This window comes from Rattus rattus, chromosome 7, assembly GCF_011064425.1.
Source record: "Rattus rattus isolate New Zealand chromosome 7, Rrattus_CSIRO_v1, whole genome shotgun sequence".
NCBI lineage: Eukaryota > Metazoa > Chordata > Mammalia > Rodentia > Muridae > Rattus > Rattus rattus.
Genome location: NC_046160.1, coordinates 5,641,222 through 5,663,654, shown reverse-complemented (window position 1 = coordinate 5,663,654; position 22,433 = coordinate 5,641,222). Strand labels below are relative to the sequence as shown.

At 53.5% G+C, this 22,433-nt stretch overlaps 1 protein-coding gene across 1 annotated transcript in view; it reads left to right on the top strand.

Moving 5' to 3' along the window:
- Ttc7a (tetratricopeptide repeat domain 7A) overlaps positions 1-22,433 on the top strand; it is a 106,118-nt gene that overhangs the window by 33,995 nt on the left and 49,690 nt on the right. Inside the window, exons 6-11 of the mRNA XM_032908718.1 lie at positions 3,807-3,885; positions 4,650-4,807; positions 5,291-5,354; positions 15,372-15,509; positions 16,061-16,144; positions 20,179-20,283. Of these exons, the coding sequence (XP_032764609.1) occupies positions 3,807-3,885; positions 4,650-4,807; positions 5,291-5,354; positions 15,372-15,509; positions 16,061-16,144; positions 20,179-20,283 (628 nt within the window). The remainder of the gene's footprint in view (positions 1-3,806; positions 3,886-4,649; positions 4,808-5,290; positions 5,355-15,371; positions 15,510-16,060; positions 16,145-20,178; positions 20,284-22,433) is intronic.

Genomic DNA, 22,433 nt, shown 5'->3' with positions numbered 1-22,433 from the left:
GTGGAGGGGGCTACCGCACTGCTTGTCCTACTGCATCCCACCTTCCTCCTGGACTCCTCTGTTAGCTGAGCTGCTAACGCCCCCACCACCCGCCTCTTGGCCAGTTGGACTTGACTTTAGTTGGAATAACCGGCTTCCTGGCTTCTCCCCATGCAGCCTGTTTCTGGGCCAGGGTTTGTTTGAGGCTCTGTTTGGATACTGTTAAAAGTGGGCAGCTTGGCTCACAAAGGTCATCAGGAGAGACCAGAACAAAGAGATCTTTCAAGCTGGCTTCTCACAGGGCAGCCAGAAAGGACCGGGAAAACCCCAGCTCCACCCAGCACAGGCAGCTGCAGGCTGGGCCGTTTGAGAACCCCCACCGAGATGTTTCTTAGAGGGGCAAGCTGAGGTAGGGGGCATTCTCAGCATGGGAGAGCCAAGCAACCCAGGCTCAGATCCCAAATCTCCTGTGTGGTCCTGGCCACTGGAACTCTTGTATGGATTGTTTCTTGAAAAACAGTCAATATGAATTAGGATCTACTCAAAACCTGCCTGAGGGTGCTGATTTACTCTGCAAAAAAAAAATTCCCAGGCGTCTATTCAGTGCCAAAATCTCTCACAGATGTGAAAATTATTTAAAAAACAAGCAAAACCCTTTGGGATAGAGGCTTGTGTTTGAATGCAGCACTCAGTCCTGTGTGTCACGGGAGTGGTCAGTGCCTGGACATAAGCACCCCTTTCCCCGCGTCCGTCCGGGAGCAGCCTGTCTGATGGTCCTGGGATGTGAAGCCTCTTTGGCCGTGACCGAGAGGACGCTCCCTCCTTGTGGCTGGGGAAGAAGAACCATTAGGCACTCTTGGCTCTGGCCTCCTGTAGCAGCCTGGGCCAGGCTGCCAGGGAAGAGGCTGCCAGGTCTCCTGTAGAGTGGAAAATCACCACAGCCCAGGAGTGGCCTGCTTCCTCGGAGCCACAGAGCCCCAGGCAGCCTCAGGGACCAGCCTGCCTCAGCCTGTGGACTCAGCTCTCCGCCCTCTTCCCTAACTGGTTCTCCGCCTCACATCCATTTTCTTTTTTTCTTTCATTTACTTTGAATATATACTCCTGGGTATGGGACCATCCACTGGCACCTACTGGTCAAACCAGTAGCCACACCCTTAAAGAAAACTGACTCTCCCTTCTCCGGAAGCCATCACTACCAATAACTTCTAAGTTAGGGGCGGGGCTCATGGGCTTCTCCTCCGTCTATGCTAGAACGTGGATGGGCTTCATCTCATTCCTGCAGCCGTTCTGCTGCGAGAGCATGAATACAGAAGTCCTGTCACATCTAGAAAATACTGCTTCCGTCTGGTCCTCGCTGGCCTCTGACTCTTACACATCTTTCTGTCTCCTCTTTGGCTCCTGATTGAGGTGCAGGGGCGTAGGACTTGCATTTCTATGTCCTCTTCAAGAACAATGAGTGTTCTTACGCACTGAACCATCTTCCCAGCTCTGAACTGTCACTTCTAACAAGTCCTTGATAGACTTGTTAGACTGCTGGTCCAGGGACTGACTGCTCTTTGAGAAGCTCTGGTCTGAATCCTCATTTCCCGAGAGTACAGAGGACTTTCAGTGGTCAGCACAGAGGAGTAAAGCAGTGCACACATAGCTTGTAAACATTACCTCTCTGCTTGAGAAACAAAATCAAAACCCACCAACACAACAAACCCGTGATTCCAAGGACTCTTTTTAAATTAGAGTGGGATATCTACCACGTAAAAGGAAGGAAGATTTAACCAAAGGTGTCACCTAAACAATAATACTGGTGATGGCCGTAACATCTGAGGAGGTAGCGTGCCAACAGGAGTCTGCAGACACTGGACTGAGCATAAACCCGTATTTTGCAGATGAGACCGTAGGCCACAGAGGTAAGCTTGCTTCCCTGATACAGGACAGGGTAGCAACACTGGGTCTTGAGGTATCTATCAGGAGTCTGAGGTTCCCTGCCTGCTTTATGCTGGCCTCTTCTGCTTACTGACTGACTGCCCGTACTCCAGGTCTCTGCACACTCTCGGTTTACAAAGGCCTCGTTTAGAACCTTGGGAGTTCGTGCGGGGTTTGCTGTTGTTGTTTAGTTGGTTGGTTAGTTGGTTGGTTGCTTGTTTGGTTGTTTGGTTAGTTGGTTGTTTGGTTAATTGGTTGGTTGGTTACTTTGGTTAGTTTTTGGTTAGTTGGTTGGTCGGTTAGTTGCTGATTTGGGTGGTTGGTTAGGTGGGTGGGTAGTTATTTGGTTGGTTGTTTAGATGTTTGGTTGTTTGGTTAATTGTTTAGTTGGTTGGTTTGTTGGTTGGTTAATTGGTTAGTTGGTTAGTTAGTTTGGTTAGTTGGTTGGTTAGTTGTTTGTTTGGTTGGTTAATTGTTTAGTTGGTTGGTTGTTGGTTGGTTTGTTGGTTGGTTGGCTGGTTAGTTAGTTTGGTTAGTTGGTTGGTTAGTTATTTGGTTGTTTGGTTAATTGTTTAGTTGGTTGTTGGTTGGTTGTTGGTTGGTTGGTTGGTTGGTTGGTTGGTTTTTATGCTTCCCCAGGGGCAGAAGAACGTACTTGATATGTCTGTTGTTCTGTTATTAGGCTCCCAGGCTACAAAGCCCCTGGAGATTGAGAAGGTAGCGGGTGACAGTGGCTTCCCCATGACCAGCTACAGCTTGGTCCCTCTCTGTGCTACCCAGCAGCCTCTGCTTTTCCTTGTCTGAGGTGGTCCCAGGAAGATTCTGAGGAGCTGAGCAGAGCCAACCTTAGTCATCTCCTGATGAGCACAGGCTTCCGTCAGAAGGAGCCGCGGGGCCAGGGCTTCAGGAACACACGACTCTTGGCCTCAGGAAGCCACAGCCTGAGTCTTACCAGTCATGGAAAGTGACCTTGTGGGTCAGCGTGTGCTTCAGGAGAGAAACTAATCTGTATATAGTGCTGTGGGAGTAAAGAGCGGGTCAGGGAGCAAGGAATGATGTTAGAACTGGTATTTTTAAGGATGGCAGGGCGAGCATGTCTGAGACTTGACAAGAGAACTACGGTTATCCAGCAAAACCTTGCTTGAGTGGTGGGAGCTGAGGAAAGCTCCAGAAGGTCACTGAGGACGGCCACTGGATCCTTCCACCAAAGGACCTAGCCTCAGGTGGATGTTCCAGAGTGGGTTCCGTGTTGGCTAGACACTTCCAAGGATCATGACCCCACTTTCAAACTGTAGGACACAACCTATTTGGGTTGCAAAATGGACCAGGTATGCTACAGCCAGCATCTTAAGAGGCAGAGCAGGCAGAGGGATGGGTTGGAGCAGTCAGAGGTGACTGCATGCAGATAGATATCGGGTCAAGAACCCAGTTTTGTATAAGGAAAGAGTACTCAAATACCAAGTTGTGATGTGAGGTATATTTCTCAGTGTGGGTCATACTGTAACACCCTGAGGGAGTGGGTCTGGCTGGTGTGGTCATCCAGGTGAGGCAGGCCCTGGTGGTACGGACCATTGAGGACGGATTTCAACATGGACCCATTGCACCATGGGTCAAATGAAGAGGCCAGAAAGTCCAACACAGCCCAAGGCACTTGGACCAAGGTGACATCTTGCTTGTAGTACTGGTGTCTTTGTTATAAATCTGAAGCCCAAGTTGCTGAGCGACTTCCTTCTCTGCGTACCCGTCCTAGACCTCGAGGGTCCTGAAGTTACAACTCTGGCTTTTATCCCACTGACTGAAGGTGTTTAAAAAGCTCAAGCAGACAGGCAGCCTGTTAGGTGCTGGGCTATGAGGGTGTCTGTGGAGCTCAGCTAGCAACGGTCCCACCTTTTGCTATCCTATCCCAGGAACATCGTGAAAGGCATGAGAGAGCTCCGGGAGATTCTGAGGACCGTGGAGACCAAAGCGACGCAGAACTTCAAAGTGGTAATGTGGCGGTTGACTGCGGCTGGTTTATGCAGAGGTCAATTTAGGTGGGAGACAACACAAGCCCTAGCAGAAGGCCCCTGACCTAAACATGCCACATGCATACCTGTGCCTACCCTCTTCTGCTCTCAGCAGACATTGTTAATTGATCCCAGAGTACTTTCCCACCAAGCCTGGGAGGCACTCTCTTCATCTCTTCTTCATCAGGGCACGGAAGACGAATGGCCTCTAACCTTAGAACACAACTGAAATCTACTACCATCCCTTGCATGAGCAAAACTGTCCTTCTGAGCAGTGCTCTTAACCTCTGAGCCATCTCCCCAGCCCTTCTTTATGGTCTTAAAAGATTCCTTTCGTAGTCCAAACTTAGGTCTGTGTTCTTAGACCTTCGTTCCTCCAAATTTTTATTTTATTATTCCCATAAGAATTTTGGGCCAACTTTCAGTCTCTAGATGGCGTCTGGTAGGGAGCCTCCTGTACCTGTGGCCTCCTGCCTTCTCCCACCCTTAGAAGGGACGGCAGAGTCCTCAGAGGGTAGAAGCGGATGGAGGAGAGGAGATATGGGGTAGAGCAAGGCCATCCCCTGGGGGTGTGGGGGCTTCAGTGTACATGGGCTGAGCAGTGAGGGACTCAGGATTGAAGTTGTGGGGGCCTCCAGAGGCCCAGCACAGCATGCAGTGGGTGGATTTGCTAGTTGGGAAACAGAGGGCCACACAGGCAAGCAGAAGAGCAGAAGCCCGGCCTGTGTCTGTCCCTCTGGCCAGGTGGCAGCCAAGCACCTGGCAGGGGTCCTGCTGCACTCCCTGAGTGAGGACTGTTACTGGAGCCCCCTGTCCCACCCTTTGCCTGAGTTCATGAGCAAGGAGGAGAACTCTTTCGTCACTCAGACCCTTCGGAAACCTCACCTCTACGAAGGAGACAAGTGAGTGCCACCTGCCCTGTTGTAGCACTCTGGTCTCGGTGTATACAGGTTCCGCTTCCTGCCGTGGCGTGGCCAGAGACTAAGCAAAGATGGTCTCTGGCGGGGTTGGGGGAGAATTCTTCATGGCTCCCCGAAGCCACTCATGTGGAGGTTGTCGTCTTCCTGACGCACCCCTTTGAGGTTGAAGGTGGAGCCTATAGTCACCAGCAGGGCCTCTTGCTTTCTCCCCATGCCTCAGGCTGGGTGGGGTTGGATGAGCTATTTCTTCTGCATGACGGACGGACGGATGGATGGCCGCAGCCTTTCAGGTTCTGAACTCCGGGGCTTGTAGGAGCTGCTCCTGGCATTCGGAGCCTGTGAATTATGCAGGAGAGGGTCACCTTACCAGGCTGATGTTGACTCGGGGCACGAGGACTGCTTGGGGGCCAGAGGTGCCGCTGGTGTGGGCTGGGCTGCAGTCAGGGATGCTGTTGTGTTTTCCAGCCTCTACTGCCCAAAAGACAACATAGAGGAGGCCCTCTTGCTGCTGCTCATCAGTGAGTCCATGGTAAGCCCCAGGCACCACTGACCCCAGTGGGTTGAGGTTATGGAGCGTGCTGGGATAGGCAGAAGCTTTGCATGGTCTAGTGAAGCTCTGCCTCCCAGGGATGCCCGGAAGGTATGAGCTTCTTGCTTCTTATACACGCACACACACGCGCGCACACACACGCATGCACACACATACACACGTGCATGCACATGCACACACACATACACACACACATGCACGGACGTACGCACACACAGCCATACTAGCTGTGCTGGACTATGCTGAGAGACCTAGCATCTGTCCCCGGTCGGTAGGGACTGAGCGTGTGAACCCCTCTTCTGGGATTACAAAATCTGATTATTACAAGTCAGCAGTCTGCACTGAGCAACCGTGTGCTGGGTGCTGTGACTGACCTAACAGAACAGAGAGGGAGCAGGAGGAGGATGCATTTGGAGGCATAACTCCTGGATCCAGGCTCCAGCACTGCACTTGTTAGCTGGGGGCCAGGGACAAATCCTTCGGTCTCTCCGAAAGCCTCAGTGTCCTCTTCATAAGATGGTAACTCACAGGTAAGTGTGGCTCGAGTTCATAGTTGCAACAGCTGTGATTATCTGCCTTGCCTGGCCCTGTCCTAGAAGACAGATCAGAAAGCAAACTAGAGACAGGCCCCTGCCCTCACGGAGCTCACATCTTAGTAAGGGGTGGTGGTGAGAAAGTAGCAAGTGGTTCCGGGATCCAGGCTCCCCAATGCTTACATGCTATGGAAAAATCAGATCCGTCCCCAAACCCAGGGAAGATACTTGTAAGAGCGAGTGTGTGTACATGCCATGGTGACCGCAGTACTTGGCAGTGTTTTCAGAGTGCTTTGGAGGCTCCTCAAAGGAGAGCATGGTATGGGTGGGTAGCCCTGGAGGTGTCAGATGAAGGATGGCCCTCAGGCTCCAAGGGAGGCCCAAGAAGGGGGAGCGCAGATTATAGAAGCCGGGCGGGATGAGGTATGTCTGCCTAGCCGCGTCCAAGTCCTTCAGTGTCGGAGCTGGCCATGTTGCTGAGCTGGGACTGCCAGGCTGTGAAGCAGGTGCCTTAGGTGAGCCATGCAGGAAGCAGATGTTGAGATCCCAAGATGCCCTGAGCTGTGCCATTCACGACCACCAGTGATTCTTTGGCTGTCAGTATGAATGACGCCAGGGCTTGTCCCGGGCACATGGGTAGATCACCTCTGGCTGCACAGGTCTCCTGTTAAGTACGGATGCGGGGGACACTGGACTGCAAGGCAGGGAAACTGCCCTTCCTCAGCCAGGCCAGGGCATTCGAGATTCGAGCCTTGTATAGCGCCAGCTGACCAGGCACAGTAGGCATCCCGGGTTCAGGCTTCTTGTTGTTTCATGGGGAGGGACACCTAGTGGATTAGCCAGATTTGGAGACCGGAAATGGCTTCTTTCTCTGACTACAGAGTAAATCTCAGTTTTAAATTTTAGGTTTTTTTTTTCTGAGAGGTTTTCTCTGGGTAGCCCAGGCTGTACTAGACTCTGGCCTTGGACTCAAAGCAATGCTGTCTCTGCCTCCCTAGTGCTGGGATTAAAGGCGTGCGCCACCTCTGCCCAGCTTAAAGTTTAGAATCTTGAAGAATGATTGGAGCCCCTCCACCCAGCCATGGCACCACCCATGCCCTCCTGTGAGTCTGCACTGAGCTTACCTGTTTCTGGAGATGTGGGCACATGTCACCCTTGTGTGCCAAGGGATGGAGTGTAACTTACAGAGCGCAAAGGTAAATGCAAGACCCCATGATGTTGAATCATGGGAAATTACCTATTTTCAATTATTTATGGCTTACAAAAAATGATTTTCGGGGCTGAGATGCCCTTCCGTCGGGAGAGTACTTGTTAACTTGCACAAAGCCCCAGGCTTGTTCTCCAACATGACTTGAAACCCATTTTATGCCTGTAATCTTGGCACTCAGATGGTGGGTTCGGGAACGGCAGGAGGATCAGAAAAATTAAGGTTATTCCCAGCTAAAAGGAGGTTTGGGATCAACCTGGGCTACCTGAGAACCTGTCTCCAAAAACAAAAAGCAGGAGAAAGTTACGTCAGTTACTACTGTTGTGTCCCCATTTTACAGATGAGGAAGTAAGGGAAGAGCAGGGTGGGTATATATCTTGATCAAGGTCACATAATAATAAGCTTTGTTTTCATGATGTGAACCACATCCCTCACTGAGTTTCTACAAGCTCAAGGCCCGGAGCCCAGGCTCCTGGATTTAAGTCTTGGATCTGCCCCATTACCTGTTCTGATCCTTACTTTTCTCATCTATAAATGGGCCAGTGTGGGAATCTTGAAAATAAAATGCATGACGTCGTGGGAGAGTCTGTCTCCTCGGGAGACATGAGTGCTTGGTTTTAACTGCCAGCATGGCACAAGCCAGAGTCGCCTGGGAAGAGGACCCAGTGAGATTGTGCAGATCAGACTGGCCTGTGGGAGTGTTTGTGGGGTGTGTATTGATTATACCCGTTAGGTGGGAAGAACCCATCCTTGTGGGTGGCACTGTTTCCTGGGCAGAGGATTTGGGACTGTAAGAGTGGAGAAAATGATCTGAGACAGGTGCGCCTGTGTCATTTGTCCCTGTCCCTTCTGCGTATGTGATGTGACCAGCTCCCTCAAGACTTCCCTGCTATGGTGAATGTAACCTGGACCTGTGGGCTAGAATAAGCCCTACCCCTGTGTCTCTCTGTCCATCTGTCCATCCATCCGTCCGTCCCTCTCTCTCTCTCTCTCCCTCCCCCCCCCTCCATGTATCCTGGGCTCTGTTGCAACTCACTGTCAGATTCTTCAGGAATTGCATATCAGACGTTTACATTACAATTCATGCCTTGGCAAAATTATAGTTATAAAGTAGTAATGAAGTAATTTTATGGTTGTGGGTCATCAAAACCTGAGGAACTGTGTTAAAGGGTCACATGAAAACCACTACACTATGTAAACAAGCTGGCTTCGAACTCTCTCTGTCTCCCAAGCGCTGGTATTAAAGGTGTGCACCACTGCACCCTGGCTAGCCCTCCCTTCCTGTCTTAAGTTGCTCTTGTTACATCCTCCTCCACCTCCTCCTCCTCCTCCACCTCCTCCTCCTTCACCTCCACCTCCCCCTCCTCCTCCACCACCTCCACCTCCCCCTCCTCCTCCACCTCCTCCTCCTCCTCCTCCTCCTCCTCCTCCCCCACCTCCTCCTCCCCCTCCTCCTCCTCCCTCCACCTCCACCTCCTCCCCTCCTCCTCCTCCTCCACCTCCACCCTCCACCTCCTCCTCCTCTCCTCCTCCACCTCCCCCTCCACCTCCTCCTCCCCTCCCTCCTCCCCTCCCTCCACCTCCACCTCCTCCCCCCCTCCTCCACCTCCACCTCCTCCTCCTCCACCTCCCCTCCTCCTCCTCCTCCCCCTCCACCTCTCCTCTTCCCCTCTCTCCTCCTCCCTCCCACTCCTCCACCTCCTCCTCCCTCCTCCTCTTCCACCTCCACCTCCTCCCTCCTCCCCCCCTCCACCTCCTCTTCCCTCCTCCTCCTCCCTCCTCCACCTCCTCCCCTCCTCTTCCACCTCCCCACCTCCTCCTCCTCCTTCCCACCTCCCCCTCTTCCCTCCACCTCCTCCTCTTCCCCCACCTCCACCTCCTCCTCCTCTTCCCTCCCACCACCTCCTCCCCACCCCTCCCACCACCCCTCCACCTCCTCCTCCACCTCTCCTCCTTCCCCCCTCCACCTCCCACCTCCCTCCACCTCCTCCACCACCCCCTCCTCCTCCCCTCCACCACCTCTTCCTCCTCCTCCACCCTCCACCTCCCCCTCCACCTCCTCCTCCCTCCCTCCCACCCCACCTCCTCCCTCCCACCTCCACCACCTCCTCCCCTCCCCCTCCCACCTCCTCCTCCACCTCCCTCACCTCCTTCACCTCCTCCTCCTCCACCTCCACCTCCTCCTCCTCTTCCACCTCCACCTCCACCTCCTCCTCCTCCTCCTCCACCTCCTCCTCCTCCACCTCCTCCTCCTCCTCCTCCTCCTCCTCCACCCTCCTCCTCCTCCTCCTCCTCCCTCCTCCCCTCCTCCTCCTCCTCCTCCTCCTCCACCTCCTTATCCTCCTCCTCCTTCTCCACCTCCTCCTCCACCAATTTTTATGGCTTCTTGTGCATCAGAGCCCAGGACCAGAGCTTGGGTGCGTCTCCTGCAAGGTGATTGACACCACTGAGCAGATACCCTAAGCTGCCCAGAGTCTCAAAGCAAAGTGTGGCCCATACCTGGCACAGGTGACTTTCCCTGAACATGGACCTTTCTCCATGCAGCTGTTTCCTGTTTGCCTTGAGAGCAGCCCAGTGGCCTGCCTGGAGTTGCATGGCTCCACTCTGGTAGCCAAGTATGGTCCTGGGAAATTCTTTGCAGCGTGCTAGGTAGAGAGGCTACAGGGTTTGGGTTTGGTTTGCACGGTTGCTAGGAGGAGGTACTCCTTGGGTTGGCTGGTTTGTGTCATTCTGCCCATACCAACCCCAGCAGACATTTGGAAATGAGGTACTGGGGGAGGAAAGTCGACAGTAGAAACCGTAGAGTCCCATCTACAGAAGGCCCTCTCCTTCACCGCTGGCCTCTGTGGCTCCGCGCACTTCTCCAGAGAGCCGTCCGGCCTTCCTTAACCCTGCTTCCCTCCATCTATGCTCTAATCATTTATTCTGTTTTGGTGCAGGGTCTTGCTATGTAGCTTTGGGTGGCTTGGGACTTACTATGTAGACCAGGTGGGCCTTGAACTCACAGAGATCCACCTGCCTGTGCCTACCGTAGTGTGATTTCTGAGCTCAGAGGACAACCTGAGGAAGCCAGGTCTCTCAGTACGTGGGTCCTGAGAATCAAAATCAGTCCCCACCACCCACCGAGCTGTCCTGCCGACTCCTGCAGTTGCAGTGTTGATTGGTCAGAAAGTGGACTGTGGGTTCTGTCAGGTCCTGCTCTGACCCTCAGCTCAACCCTAAGGTTCCATGAACTTTCAGCATGGCGTCTGTGCACCTAAGGGGTTTTGCTCACCTCTCTGTTGCTGGCTGGTTTTGGCTGTAGATGACAGGCTTGTAGGAAAACCTCTAGAGCAGCCACTGGCAGCCTTGACTGTGACTTTGCAGTGTCCCTTCGACTGACTGCGGTAAAAGCCACTCCTGCAGTGCAGCCACGTCCACTGTCATCGTTGCCCCTCACTTCCCGGTCGTCCAGAGCCCCACCCGCCAGAGGATATTTGTGGGTTTTTTTCCTTTGTTTTTTTGTTGGTGCTTGTCTGAGTGTTGTAGTCACACTTTTAGGGTTAGAACTCAGAGAGTGGTTGTACAGGATCCATGCGCGTGTCTGGTGCCAGCATACGGCTTTCATGAGCTCGCCTGTGTGGTAAGATGCAGGGGCATGCCTTCGAAGAAGACACATAGAAATCACCAGGGTTTCCCCAGTAACGTAAGGGATTTGACTTATGAGTGCTTGAAGATTCGTGTATTGGCCCTGCTCTGTGTCTTTGGGGCTTTCAGAGCACTTCACAGTCCACTCACTTGGGTGCACACATCTACCGTTTACCCACCAGCCACTGTCTGTGCTCGCACCCGTCTATCGCCCACCCTGTCTGTCCACTCACACAGTCTATTCGTGTGCTCAACGTTAGCCACCCTTAACCTTTTTGAGCAGCTGTACTGTGTGCTGGGCCATGCTCACAGCATGTCGCATAAAATAAAGAACGCTTTAAAGTCCCTGTCCTCAGTGTGCTCCCCCACCTAGTGCAGTGAGGGCCAGAGCCGGCTGAATCGTTGCTACTGGGTTTTTTGGGTTTTTTTTGTTTTGGTTTGGTTTGGTTTTTTTTGTTTTTTTTTTTTTTTTTGTTTTTTTTTTTGTTTTTGTTGTTTTTGTTGTTGTTGTTGGTGTTGTTGTTTTGTTTTTGTTTTTTAGCCGGGGAAGAATGCATTGCTAGTGTGGCCTCTCAGCACTGCAAGGTACAGAGGCCTGATATGGAAGACGTGTGGAGGTTGGGGGTGTCTCTGGGGATGGAGACCCTGCTCCTTATCAAACCAGCTCTGCGTTGTACCCGTGCCAGGCGCCTGGCTGTGCAGATCCTGTATTTGTCATTCAGAACTAAGCAAGATGACTCTTCTCTCCCTGCACTGTTTCTCATCTGTAAGAGGGGGTTAATAAAACCTCCGCGGAAGGAGTTTGGGTGCATTAAGAAAATGGTCACAGAGCTATCTCTTTGGGTTGTTCAGTGCGTGTTTTTGTCCTGGGGTAGGGGAAGCCTTGGTTCTGACTCAGTGTCAGTCTCGCTGGGGACTGAGTGCATTTACTGTGCTGCTTTAAAGACAGGGGCCTCCTAGGCAAGGGTCCGTTTGGGACTGAGCAGGTGGCACACACGGTGTCCCAGCTTTTGGCACCTTGCCTGCTCAAAGGCGAGGGTTTGCTCTGCAGAAGGCTGCCAGCTCAGAGCCCGAGGTTCAGTACCCGTGACAGGAAGACTGTGACATCTGCCACAGGAACTGTGTCGCCCGGTAGATGAAACCTGTCACAGAGCACGCTAGCTCTTGGCTCTGTGGACCGGCAGCCCCAGAGCTGCTGGTAATTATGTCTGCCTGTGGGGGACACCAGCAGGAGCCAAACACGACAAATGACACAGCCTCCAGGGAGGGGAGTGTCCCTGGGTACAGACACTTCCTAACGCTTCTTTCTGGGGTGGTTGTTGGGATGCCAGCAGCAGGTCCCGAGGCTCACTTGCCTGATGGGGAGGCTGTCTCAGGGAAGCCTCTGAGTAGGGCTGGGCCTCTCGCTCCAGGAACCCGTTCTTTGCAAGGAGACCCTGTCTGTATTCTGCTTTGGTCCCTTCTCCAGCGCTGCCAGCCCAAGGCTAGCAATATGTCAGTCAGGACTGCTGGACTTTCCAAGAGGAACCTGGAATTGGGGAAATGGTGGGGGAAATCAGAATGTCGGCGGTTCAGCTGTCTCTCTGCCTTCAGGGTGGCCAATGTTAGTTTACTCAGCCTCGCTCAGCTGTCCTCAGTCAAAATGGGGTGAGAGAAGGCAAGAGGGCTGTGGGAATGACCCGGTGCTATATGGAAGTCTTCCATTTCCCGTCTGGGTCCAGGATGGAGAGGACAGCAGGGCTGGACAGAGGTGGAGGTCAGAGGCAGCTGAGCGGCATCCAGAGGTTGGGAACGGCCAGGATCTACTTGGTGCGCAGGGAAGCAGCGGGGCCTGGTCTGGCATTTAAGCGCTCCTCCAGGTTCTCGGCCCTCCTCTGGGAAGGTTATGTTTGTCCCACTGCTGTTGGGTTCATGAGCCGGATACACTGATGGGAATGAGAAGCCCCTTTCTGAGGGGGAGCTCAACAGGGGTCATGCCTGCCTGAGAAAATGAGCTTCCTGTATTTGTCTCAGGGCATTCGTCCAAGGAGCAGTGGTGGCTCCTGATGGGCATAGAGCGGGTAGAGAGATGGTGGTCTCCTGGTAATCTGAAAGCCCTAGTCTGGGAGAGGCTGTCCTGGGAAAACCACCACAGACGGGGTGAGTTACAGACACCTCTGGGGTCTTGACTTAAGTAAGGGCAGAGCCTCCCACAGCAGGAGCCAAAGGCTGGCTGTGGGAGCCACAGCAGACATGGTGGGCAGGGGAGAAGCCAGGAAGAAGACTCCCCCTCGTCCTGAGAACAGCACAGATGGTGATGGGTGAGAGCACCGTGCAGTAGCCATGCGTTTACACATACAAGTGCGTCCACGGCTCGCACTGTCGTGAGTCTGGAAGACTCCACTGGATCTGAAGTCTTCCCAGTGAAACCAGGACCCAGGCTGCATGTAGACAGGAAAGGGGAAGACGGGGCTGGTTTTAACCTCTGGACAGGCTACTGGTGAAGCCTGGGGCCTCTGGGGAGGGATGGGAAGGCTAGGGTGCTCCTGGGGAGGAATTGCAAGTCTAGTTGTGGGGCCCCTGCCTCTGAGGCCTCTTCTGGCTCCTTTGTGGCTCACAGGCCAAGTTCCTAGACTTCCCTTTTTTCTGCTCCAGTCCCCACCCAACCCTGTTGCTATGGTTACATACACAGGCACTGCCCAGCAACCAGCACTAGCCCAGCGTGTTGTAGTTTTTTTAATCCTGCTCCCAAAGCCATGGTAGCAGCTGGGCTGACCTCTGCTTCTGGCTGTCCTGTAGTAAACACACACACACACACACACACACACACACACACACACACAAGTTCTAAGGAAGACTTAACCTGTCTTGTGTTTCATCTGCCCTGATCACACCCAGTTCTGGAAATCCACCGACTAACCCCTAGTGCACACACCACACACACCCAGGGGCCTGTCCTCTTAGGGCAGGTTCTACAGTAGACGAAGAAGGAGTTTCTACGTCAGCCCAGAGAAGTCTTCCTGGGGCACTGTCTGCTCTGCAGAGGTGGATGTATGACGTTCTGGGTTCAGCAGCTCAGCCTAGAAATGGCATGCCCTGTCACACAGTGATGAGCCGGCTGGGGCTGCCAGGGTGCTGGTGTGTGAGGCCCAAGGAGGCAGAGAGGTGGGCCAGCTCTAGGGAAGCAGCCAGTGAGCGGATCCAGAGAACTGCACAGTGACCAAACCTAGCTGAGCCTGGAAGACAGGAAACAGTGAGGTGAGTGCTTTGTGACTGGAGAGAAGTCAGGTAGGGAGGAGCAGACAGAGAAAGGCATTTAAATGCCATTCCGAGGACAGTGGTGACAAGCATATTCCATACTATGCTCCAAACATGGCTTCCGTACAAGGTGGATTCCCCAGTCCTTGAAAGTGCCCAGTGAGGTCCCCTCTGTCTCAGAGATGCCGACCTTACAGAGCACCCGGCCTATCCCTTCCATGCTGATTCCTCCTTCCTACTAGAATCCAGCACCCATGTATAGATGCCCCCCTCCCTGACCTCTGTTCTTCATCCTCTCCTTCCCTCCCCACTGCTGCCAGGAGGAGCCCATCTCCACGTCCCCGCTGGGTGCCTAGCCTAGCGCTGAGCTGCTGGAGGGGGAGAGGGAGGAACATCGCTAGGGCTGAAGCACAGGTTGTGTTCCTGCGTGGCCGTGTGGGTGGGTTTCACCAGGAGGGAGAGAGGATTTCTTGGCACTTTCCCTTCCTTAACTGTTGGCAGTTCCTGGCCAGGTTTAAGGCTGGCTCTAGCAGTGATCTCTCTGAGGATTTCCTACCGTTCCTGGTACCTTCCCCCAAGCATCCTCTCCCGGGCCATCTGTGTTTCTCGAGGAGGAGGAATACATATTACCAAGGAGCTTCAGCCCCTTGGCTACAGGAGGGAGAGCGACTCCATGCAGGAGCAAACAATGAGGGTGCCTGGTACTCAGGATGGGGCCTTGGATCTGGCAGGATACTCAGGTTTCTGGGTCAAGCGCCTTCGTTCTATCCGGCAGGCCAGTCCTTGGTTGACCCACAGCCTCTGGGAACCAGGGTAGACTCAGACAGGATAGGTGAAGGTAGACAAAGACCGCTTTCGCTGAAGGAGAGGATGATGGGAGGCATCAGCAAGAGGGTGTGGTTAGATCTCAGCTTCGCCAAGCACAGGCATGGGAGTGCATGAGAGTCACTGCAGATGTCCCTGCCCTGTGGTTGCCCAGAGGTTCCCACAACTGTTGTGACTGGGTAGCTACTCTTAGAGTGAGCGTGAATGAGAGAGGATCTGGTGATGATATCATGTGTGGAGCAAAGAGGGATGCTGAATGCTAACAGTCCCAGACGCATTCACATGGAAGGCACATGGCCGCAGCACCGCCCCTGCGGCTTCGTCTGAAATCGTGCAGAGTTCCAAAGTGAACACTAGTTCCAAGTGAACCTTGAGCCTTAGATGACCTCTCCCCCACCTGGACCAAGCTACTTTTGGAGAGAGCTTTGCCGGGACTGGGGAGGCCATTTCCGAGGGTGTGGTCAGTTTCACTGTGGCAGCAGTGAAATGTGACAATAAGTGGGTAGGAGGACGGGCCCCTGATTTGTTTACCCTCGCCATCTTTCCCAAACTACCTTTCACCCACAGGCAACTCGGGACGTGGTACTGAGCCGGGCACCAGAGCAGGAGGAGGACCGGAAAGTGAGTCTGCAGAATGCTTCAGCCATTTACGACCTCCTGAGCATCACACTGGGCCGGCGAGGCCAGTATGTCATGCTTTCTGAGGTAGGGTCAGTCACTCAACCTGCCTCACTTCCTGGGAGTTTAGTAAGTGGCAGAGGGAATCACATGAGGTGACCATTGGCCCTTCCTCACTTGCTCTCCTCTATGTCTCACTAGCCCTGTGACCTCTCAGTCAGTCACTCTAGCCTCGTTCATGGTTCATTCTCTGTGGAATGCTGGTGATTAGAGACCTTACCTTAGGGTGGTCAGGAGAGAGGGATGAGTTGACATGTAAAAAGTGGAGAGCCCTACCTCGTCCCTGTGATAACAAACACTGGTTATTTTTATTGTACACACCTTATTTCATTTGCACATCAAATGGCCGCTGAAGTCACTTGTGTGCTATTGGGGGTGGGAACTGAGGACTACAGAGGGCAGGACAAGTGTTATGTAGCCTCCTAGTGTATGTGTGGCAGGGACTGGACTACCCATGTTCCCAGGCTGCCCTGCAGCTCTCTGAAGGCAGTGACTTGGGTGCTGGTTACCCTGTGAGGGACTGGGATGACCTGGGCAGCTGGTGGGGCAGTACTGACCACCTCCCCCCTTCCCCCCAGTGCCTAGAACGAGCCATGAAGTATGCATTTGGAGAATTTCACCTTTGGTACCAAGTGGCCCTCTCCATGGTGGCTTGTGGGAAGGTAAGGCACAGCAGAGCTGTGGGGGATGGGGGTTTAAACACCCACTCTGATCCCTCCCAGAGGCAGAGGACAGTGGTTTCTTGGATTTCTGTGCTGGAGAAGTTGGTATTGACTAGGAACTGTGACCCATTATTGGGATGGCTTCCTGAGGTGGATGGGGAAGGCTCTGTGGGCGTTCCTCCCTTCCTGTGGTCCTCCACAGAGTGCTGCAGCTCTCTGCTGTTGGCTCTAGAGGGGAACGATGTTCCTGCCCCAAATAGTTGTGATTTGGGAACGCACCTTGGCGGGGATAGCTGCTGCTGCTGCTGCTGAATGTAGTGAGAGGTACCTGGGTGGAGACAGCAGAAGAGGCAGAGAGCTCTGCCCAGAGCCCGTGGCACGGCACCGGGGTAGGCATTCGCCCCCCGTCTGCCCAGCCCTTGCTCCAGCATTTCTGATTTTTTTGCTCAGATCAGAACTACACTTATATAAGGCTCTATTTTCAGCAGCGACATGAAAGGAAAACCTTTCCGGAGCTGGGGGCTGAGGGGGATGTGGCTGAGATCGCAATGAATGCAGGGAATAAGGTGGTCTGAGCTCGCAGACTGTTCCCAGAGCTGTAAATACCCAGAGCTCTTTTGTGGGGCTGAGGGAATCCCTCGCCCCCTGCCCATCTGTGCCGCATTCCATTTCTAGCCCCACAGCCTCTCCGAGGGGGGCCCTCCCAAAGTGCCAGTACCGCCTCTGCAGATGGGGGGTGCCAGCCAGCCCTGGGTCTCTGCAGTAAGACAGGCCAGGGCCTGGCGGGAGGGGGGGTGGGGGGGGACGGGGGACGGGGGACGGGGAGGAGGACCAGGTGCTGCAGTCCTGTCAGACTGTCTGCAGAACCTAGCCAAAGCCAGCGGGGAGGCTCCTTGGGCATCCTCTGCTGTGCATCGGTCTTCCCAGCCCTTCCGCCTCACCGGGCCCACCTCCCAGAGCACCTCAAAGTCACAGCATGACCTACGGCGGGGTGCCAGTCAGAACCCAAGGAGAATTCCAATACCGACAGGGCTGGCCCTGCAGGATTAGAGGAGACTCTCCCAAGGAGCAATCAGTATCTGATAAATGGAGAGGTGGAGGGCAGCGGGAACTCCAGGCGGCGAGGAGAGTGTGAACCAGGGGGGAGGGGCCAAAACGATGCTGGGAGAGCTATGTAGGACTGGAAGGCACTGCCTGCCGAGTTGGGCAGGGCAGCGGATCCTGTGCACACAGCAGCTTCTTACCCGACAGGGACACCTTTAGCCTTAGAATAGCAGAGGAGCAGCCCAGAGCCTGCACTGCTCAGTGGGTTGTTGGTTTTTTTTTTTTTTAACTACCCTCTTTTTTTAAAAAACAAACAAACAAACAAACAAACAAACAAAAAGAGCAAGAAAACTATCCATGGACGTTAGCTCCAATTTTGAGAGCCTCAGGAAAAGGAACCACAAATGTGGGGTCTTTCACCTCTTTATGGGGTAGCTGGACCCAAAGAGGTCCAGACTCCAGCCTCTGGGAAGCCATCTGTATTCTGGGTCCTCACGATCCAGCAGGGTGGCCATGGGGAGTTGGAGTGATTAGTGCATTCCTCATATCTGAGGCTATGTAGGTTGCAGACACTATTGGCTATTGGTCTCCACCCACACGAGCCCCCAGTGCACTGGGAGATTGTTCTAGAAGGCATTCTCCAACCCCCCCACCCCCACCCCGGAATCCTGCATGCCAAAACTATTTTGCCTGACTCCTGGCAGACTTCAAAGGAGTGAGTGGCTAGAGATTGCCTTTGCTGAGTCCAAGGTAAAATCCAGGTTCTTTTCCTTCCGGAAGGTGCGGCTGGGCAGATAGGAATATGCCTGATGCTCACCTCACAGGAATAACGGATGAGTTCTGTTGGCATGATTTAGGTCGTTCCCTCTCTCGGTCTCCATGTGGCAGTTGCATTGGCTGCGTTGCTAGGTAACCAGCATGACAGGGGGAAAAAGAAGCCTGCTGCTCCTACTGCTGGGTCCTCAGATGGCTCCTTAAATAGCAGTGTTCTTCGGTCTGCGTGGGGGTGGGGAGGGAAGGGGTGGGGTGGGGTGGGAGGCAGTGAGTGGACTGTGGAGGGTCAGGACTGGAGAATCCTGTGTTTCCAGGATGCAAAGGTCAGAGGCTGAGGAGAAGCCTGAGGCTTGCTGGGGTGTGTAGATGGAAGGACGGTGGTGAGGGACTTAGCGTGTCATTCCCAGGTGAGCATCTCCAAGGAGGTGGGCCCTGGCAACTACCACACAGCCTTCCTCGCTGCAGTCCACACTCCCGTTACGCCTGATGTTTTCTGGTCCTGGACTGTGCTCCTGTCTTAGAAAGATGGAGGATTTGGGCATCTGTGTTCTTCCCCACTACCCCACTGTCCGTGATCTCCTGGAGGGCTCGTCTGTCTTTCTCATGTGACTCCATCCCTCCAGCCCAGTACTGAGGCCAGGGCAGGCCCGGGATAAACATACCTACAGTTAGTCACCCTGCCTGCCTCCTTTTACTTTAATAAGACAGCCGAGGCTGAAGGATTTATGATGAAAAGAAACTTATTTGCCTCAGTAGTTTTGGAACTTAAGGACAGGGTGCCAACATTGGCCACCTCAAGGCAGATGACAAAACAGGAGTGGAAACAAGTGGGAGCAATTGTACAGCAAGACAGGAAGCCAGATGGGGAAGTACTTGAAAGTCTTGTTCATTTTATACCAGCCCCTTGCAAGAACTGTGAGAACAACATCCAGTTCTTTTAGGGCACACACAGTGACTGCTAAGTGTCTTCCAGTAGACCCCATCTCTTCATAGTTCTGTGACTTGGGGCTAAGTACTCTGAGAATAAAGCCTCCAGCACATGGAGAACACACTGAAAATGTATGCAAACCATAGCTCAGTCAGAGCCCCAGGAAATCTGTGACACCGGGTGGGTCTTCCATAGATGGGGAACAGAGAGGTAACAGGGGCGGGGACACACATTCCAGTCATATTCTACTGTGGGCGGGCGATGGGCCTGCCAGAACCCTCCTTTCCTAAGTGGTACCCCCGAGTTCCTAGGGAAGAAGAGGGTCGGTTATAGGAGCTCAGCCCGCAGGATACCCCAGAATGTGGTAATGCTGCCGTCACACACGTACGCCTGAGGTGCTCAGGTGGTTAGGAGCTTACCTGCCAGCAAAGTTACGGTTCTTTCCTTCAGAACGTGTTGGTTTCAGAAAGCAGGTCCAGGTTCCGGACTGTAGAACTGGACACACAAACACCCTCCCTCTCTCTCTCCCGGAAACCAGCTTCTTCTGGCCAAGGTCATCACCACAGAGGCCATCGGGTAGTGTTTAAGAGTTAGGCCCATGCTATGTTCTAAGCCTTTCTTGGTCACTCACTGGCTGTGTGGCTTGACTACTTGGCTCTCTTCTCGGTTATAAATGGTCAGTCAGTTTGAAGTGACTAGTCTGTCTCAGCCATTCCCCTCCAGCGTGGCGTCATGCAGTGGCACAGACATATATACTAATAGGCGTGAGTGAGTGTCGACTAGACCTTATTTACAAAAGCAGACAGTGGGTTAGATTCAGTCTGCAGGCTCTTTTGGCAGCCCCTGTCTTAGAAAAATGCCTGGCACATGATGAAACATTGAATACTGTCTGTCATTCCTAATTGGAATGGTATGTCTGGGCCTGGGGCCCTTCCCTTCTAACCCTCCCCACCTCTCCTCAGCAAATCCCGATTGAGTCCTAGAGCCCGGGGGCGGGGGGGGGGTGGCTCAGCTTCCTGTCTGGAGGTCTCCCTGACCCCCTTACTGTCTTCCCACCCTTTGCACATCTGTCCATCTGTCCAGTGCTGGTGCCAACCCTCTTGTCCAAGGACAGGGTTAGCGCCCTGTCTGTTCTCCATCTCTGTGGGTCTCATCTGAATCCTTTCTGTCATGTTAGGTGTTGTCATGTCACCAGAGGGTGAGCGAACTACCCCTGAGGGCACAGAGCACCCTAGACTATGGAGACCTAGGATGGCCAGTGACCGTGTCCCCTCCTCTTACCCTGCAGTCAGCCTACGCCGTGTCGCTGCTACGTGAGTGCATGAAGTTGCAGCCCTCGGACCCCACAGTGCCCCTGATGGCTGCCAAGGTCTGCATTGGGTCCCTGCACTGGGTAAGTGACATGTGAGGGTATGGCAGGCTGAGCTCAGGGTCGATGACCTCCTGGGGAGGCCTCTAGCAATGGGAATGATGTGGGGGTGTAGAAGACGGGGTGCCACTAGTGTAGGGACAGGAGGGCCCACTAGCTTCATCTTGACAGTATAGCCCCAGTTGGGATCGTATCAACGATGACTCAACTTTGAAATGTGATCGTCAGAGAGTCAAACAGATGGGAAGTAGTCTGGACGGGGTGGCAGGTAAGACCTCAGAGGCCGAGACAGAGGCTGCAGATGACTTCATAGTTATAGAGGAGGGGAGGGGTCAGAGTCAATCCTAGCCTGAGACACATCAAAGATGGCCTCCTTGCAGCCCCTTCTTGATTCTTATTGAACCCCTAGCCTGGCTCCTGCTATCTCCTCCACACTTCTGCTGAGGCCACTGTTAGGAGAAGCTCTAGCTCAAAGGAATGTCTGCTCAGCTGATGGTCTTTACCGGGGTTGGGGGTGGGGCATGCTCATGACAGCGTCCCCAAAAGGTCAGTAGCTTGAAGCAGTGAGAACACGGAGGGTCTGCAGTCCTGAGCTCTGGCCTTTGATGGGCTCAGACCCAGGACACTGGACCATAGGGAGTGCTGCGCTAACCGGTACCTGCCTCCAGATGATCTTCACTTTGGTCCCAGTCAGCTTCCTGGTGTGAGGGAGAGTCTCTCTTCTGTACTCTGAGTGACACAGAGCAGGTTCATCTTCCCTCTCACCTGTCATCTCGTACCCCACATATCCTCTCCTGCACCCCATTCCTTCCTCTGCATTCTGGATCCAAAGCAAGCGCCCACTCTGCTGTAGGCGGCATGCAGCTGCAGGGCTGCAAGGCTGCAGGCTACAAAGTCCCAGGCCAAATCCTTGCAGCAGAGAGTGCTGGGAGCTGAAGGTGTGGAAGGCTGGGTTGCCCAACCCCCAGCTCAGACTCCTTATTTCAGGGCATGGGAGGGAACCTTGGGCTCACCCCTTAGATGAAGCTGTGTCACAGGTAAGATAAAATACCTGTGTCTCGGGGCGCAGGGCTGGGGAGGGCACGTGTGCTCCCCTGAGCTGCCAGCTCCAGGGAGCTGTGAGCCCACCAATGGCGCCTTTGCCAGGAAGCCCTAAATTTAGGTCTTCCCACCACGGAGGAGCTGTTTCCCTCCAGAGTGTAATTACAGTGATCGTGAGCATTCAGATTACATGGTAATAAAATTAGGATCAAATCAGTCCAAATTGAAATCAGATGAGTTAGGAGCAAAGTAATCAATGACAACATAAATAGAAAAGCCCTAAAGGAAGCTTAAACATGGAGACTTGTCACGAGAAAATGGGAGAAAGGCGAGCTGTTACCAGGGGCTGAGAATAGTTTGAGTGTTGGCTGGTTAGCACGGCTCTTCAGGGGAGTAGGGATGAGGCCACGCTGGGCAGACTTCCTGACTTGGATGCTTCCTCTGGACGCCTCTCGCCCCCTCTTTTATTAAAGTTAGCTTTCCTTTGTTTTTGTTCTTTGTGGCTGTTTTCCCTGCACGTATGTCTGTGCACTGTGTGTGCAATGCCCACAGAGGCCAGAAGAGGGCGTCAGATCCTCTGGGACTGGAGTTAAAGATGGTTGTGTACCACCGTGTGGTTGCTGGGAATCTAACCTAGATCCTCTAGAAGAACAGCCAATGCTCTTAACTGCTGAGCCATCTTCTCACCCCACTTTGGACGTCTTAAAGTCTGGTTTATACACTCCTTGGGCATGGATTGAACTGTTGTATGCTTCTCCAGGGCAGAACCCTGGCTTTTCTGAGGCCAATGGGTGATGCTGGTGAGTGCCTATGCCCCTGCCCTCCAGAAACTCCGTCCCTTCACCGTGAACTTTGCCTGGTGTTTCCAAGTAAGTGCCTTCTGCACTTGCTTCCTGGCCACAAGGCAAATTTGGGGAGCAGACAGAAAAGAAGATGTAGACATTTACTTGTCGTCCTCTGAACACATTTAAAATTGATTTAATTTTAAAAGTCGGGACCTCTTCAGGAGACACAGAGGACAGGGCGTGAGTGTATACTGTACGCCACACAGACAGCAGAAGAGGTTGTGAAATAGGATGTCGATACTATGCAGAGGTCTGTCCTATGTCTCTCGTGGGGTCTGTATGCCCTGA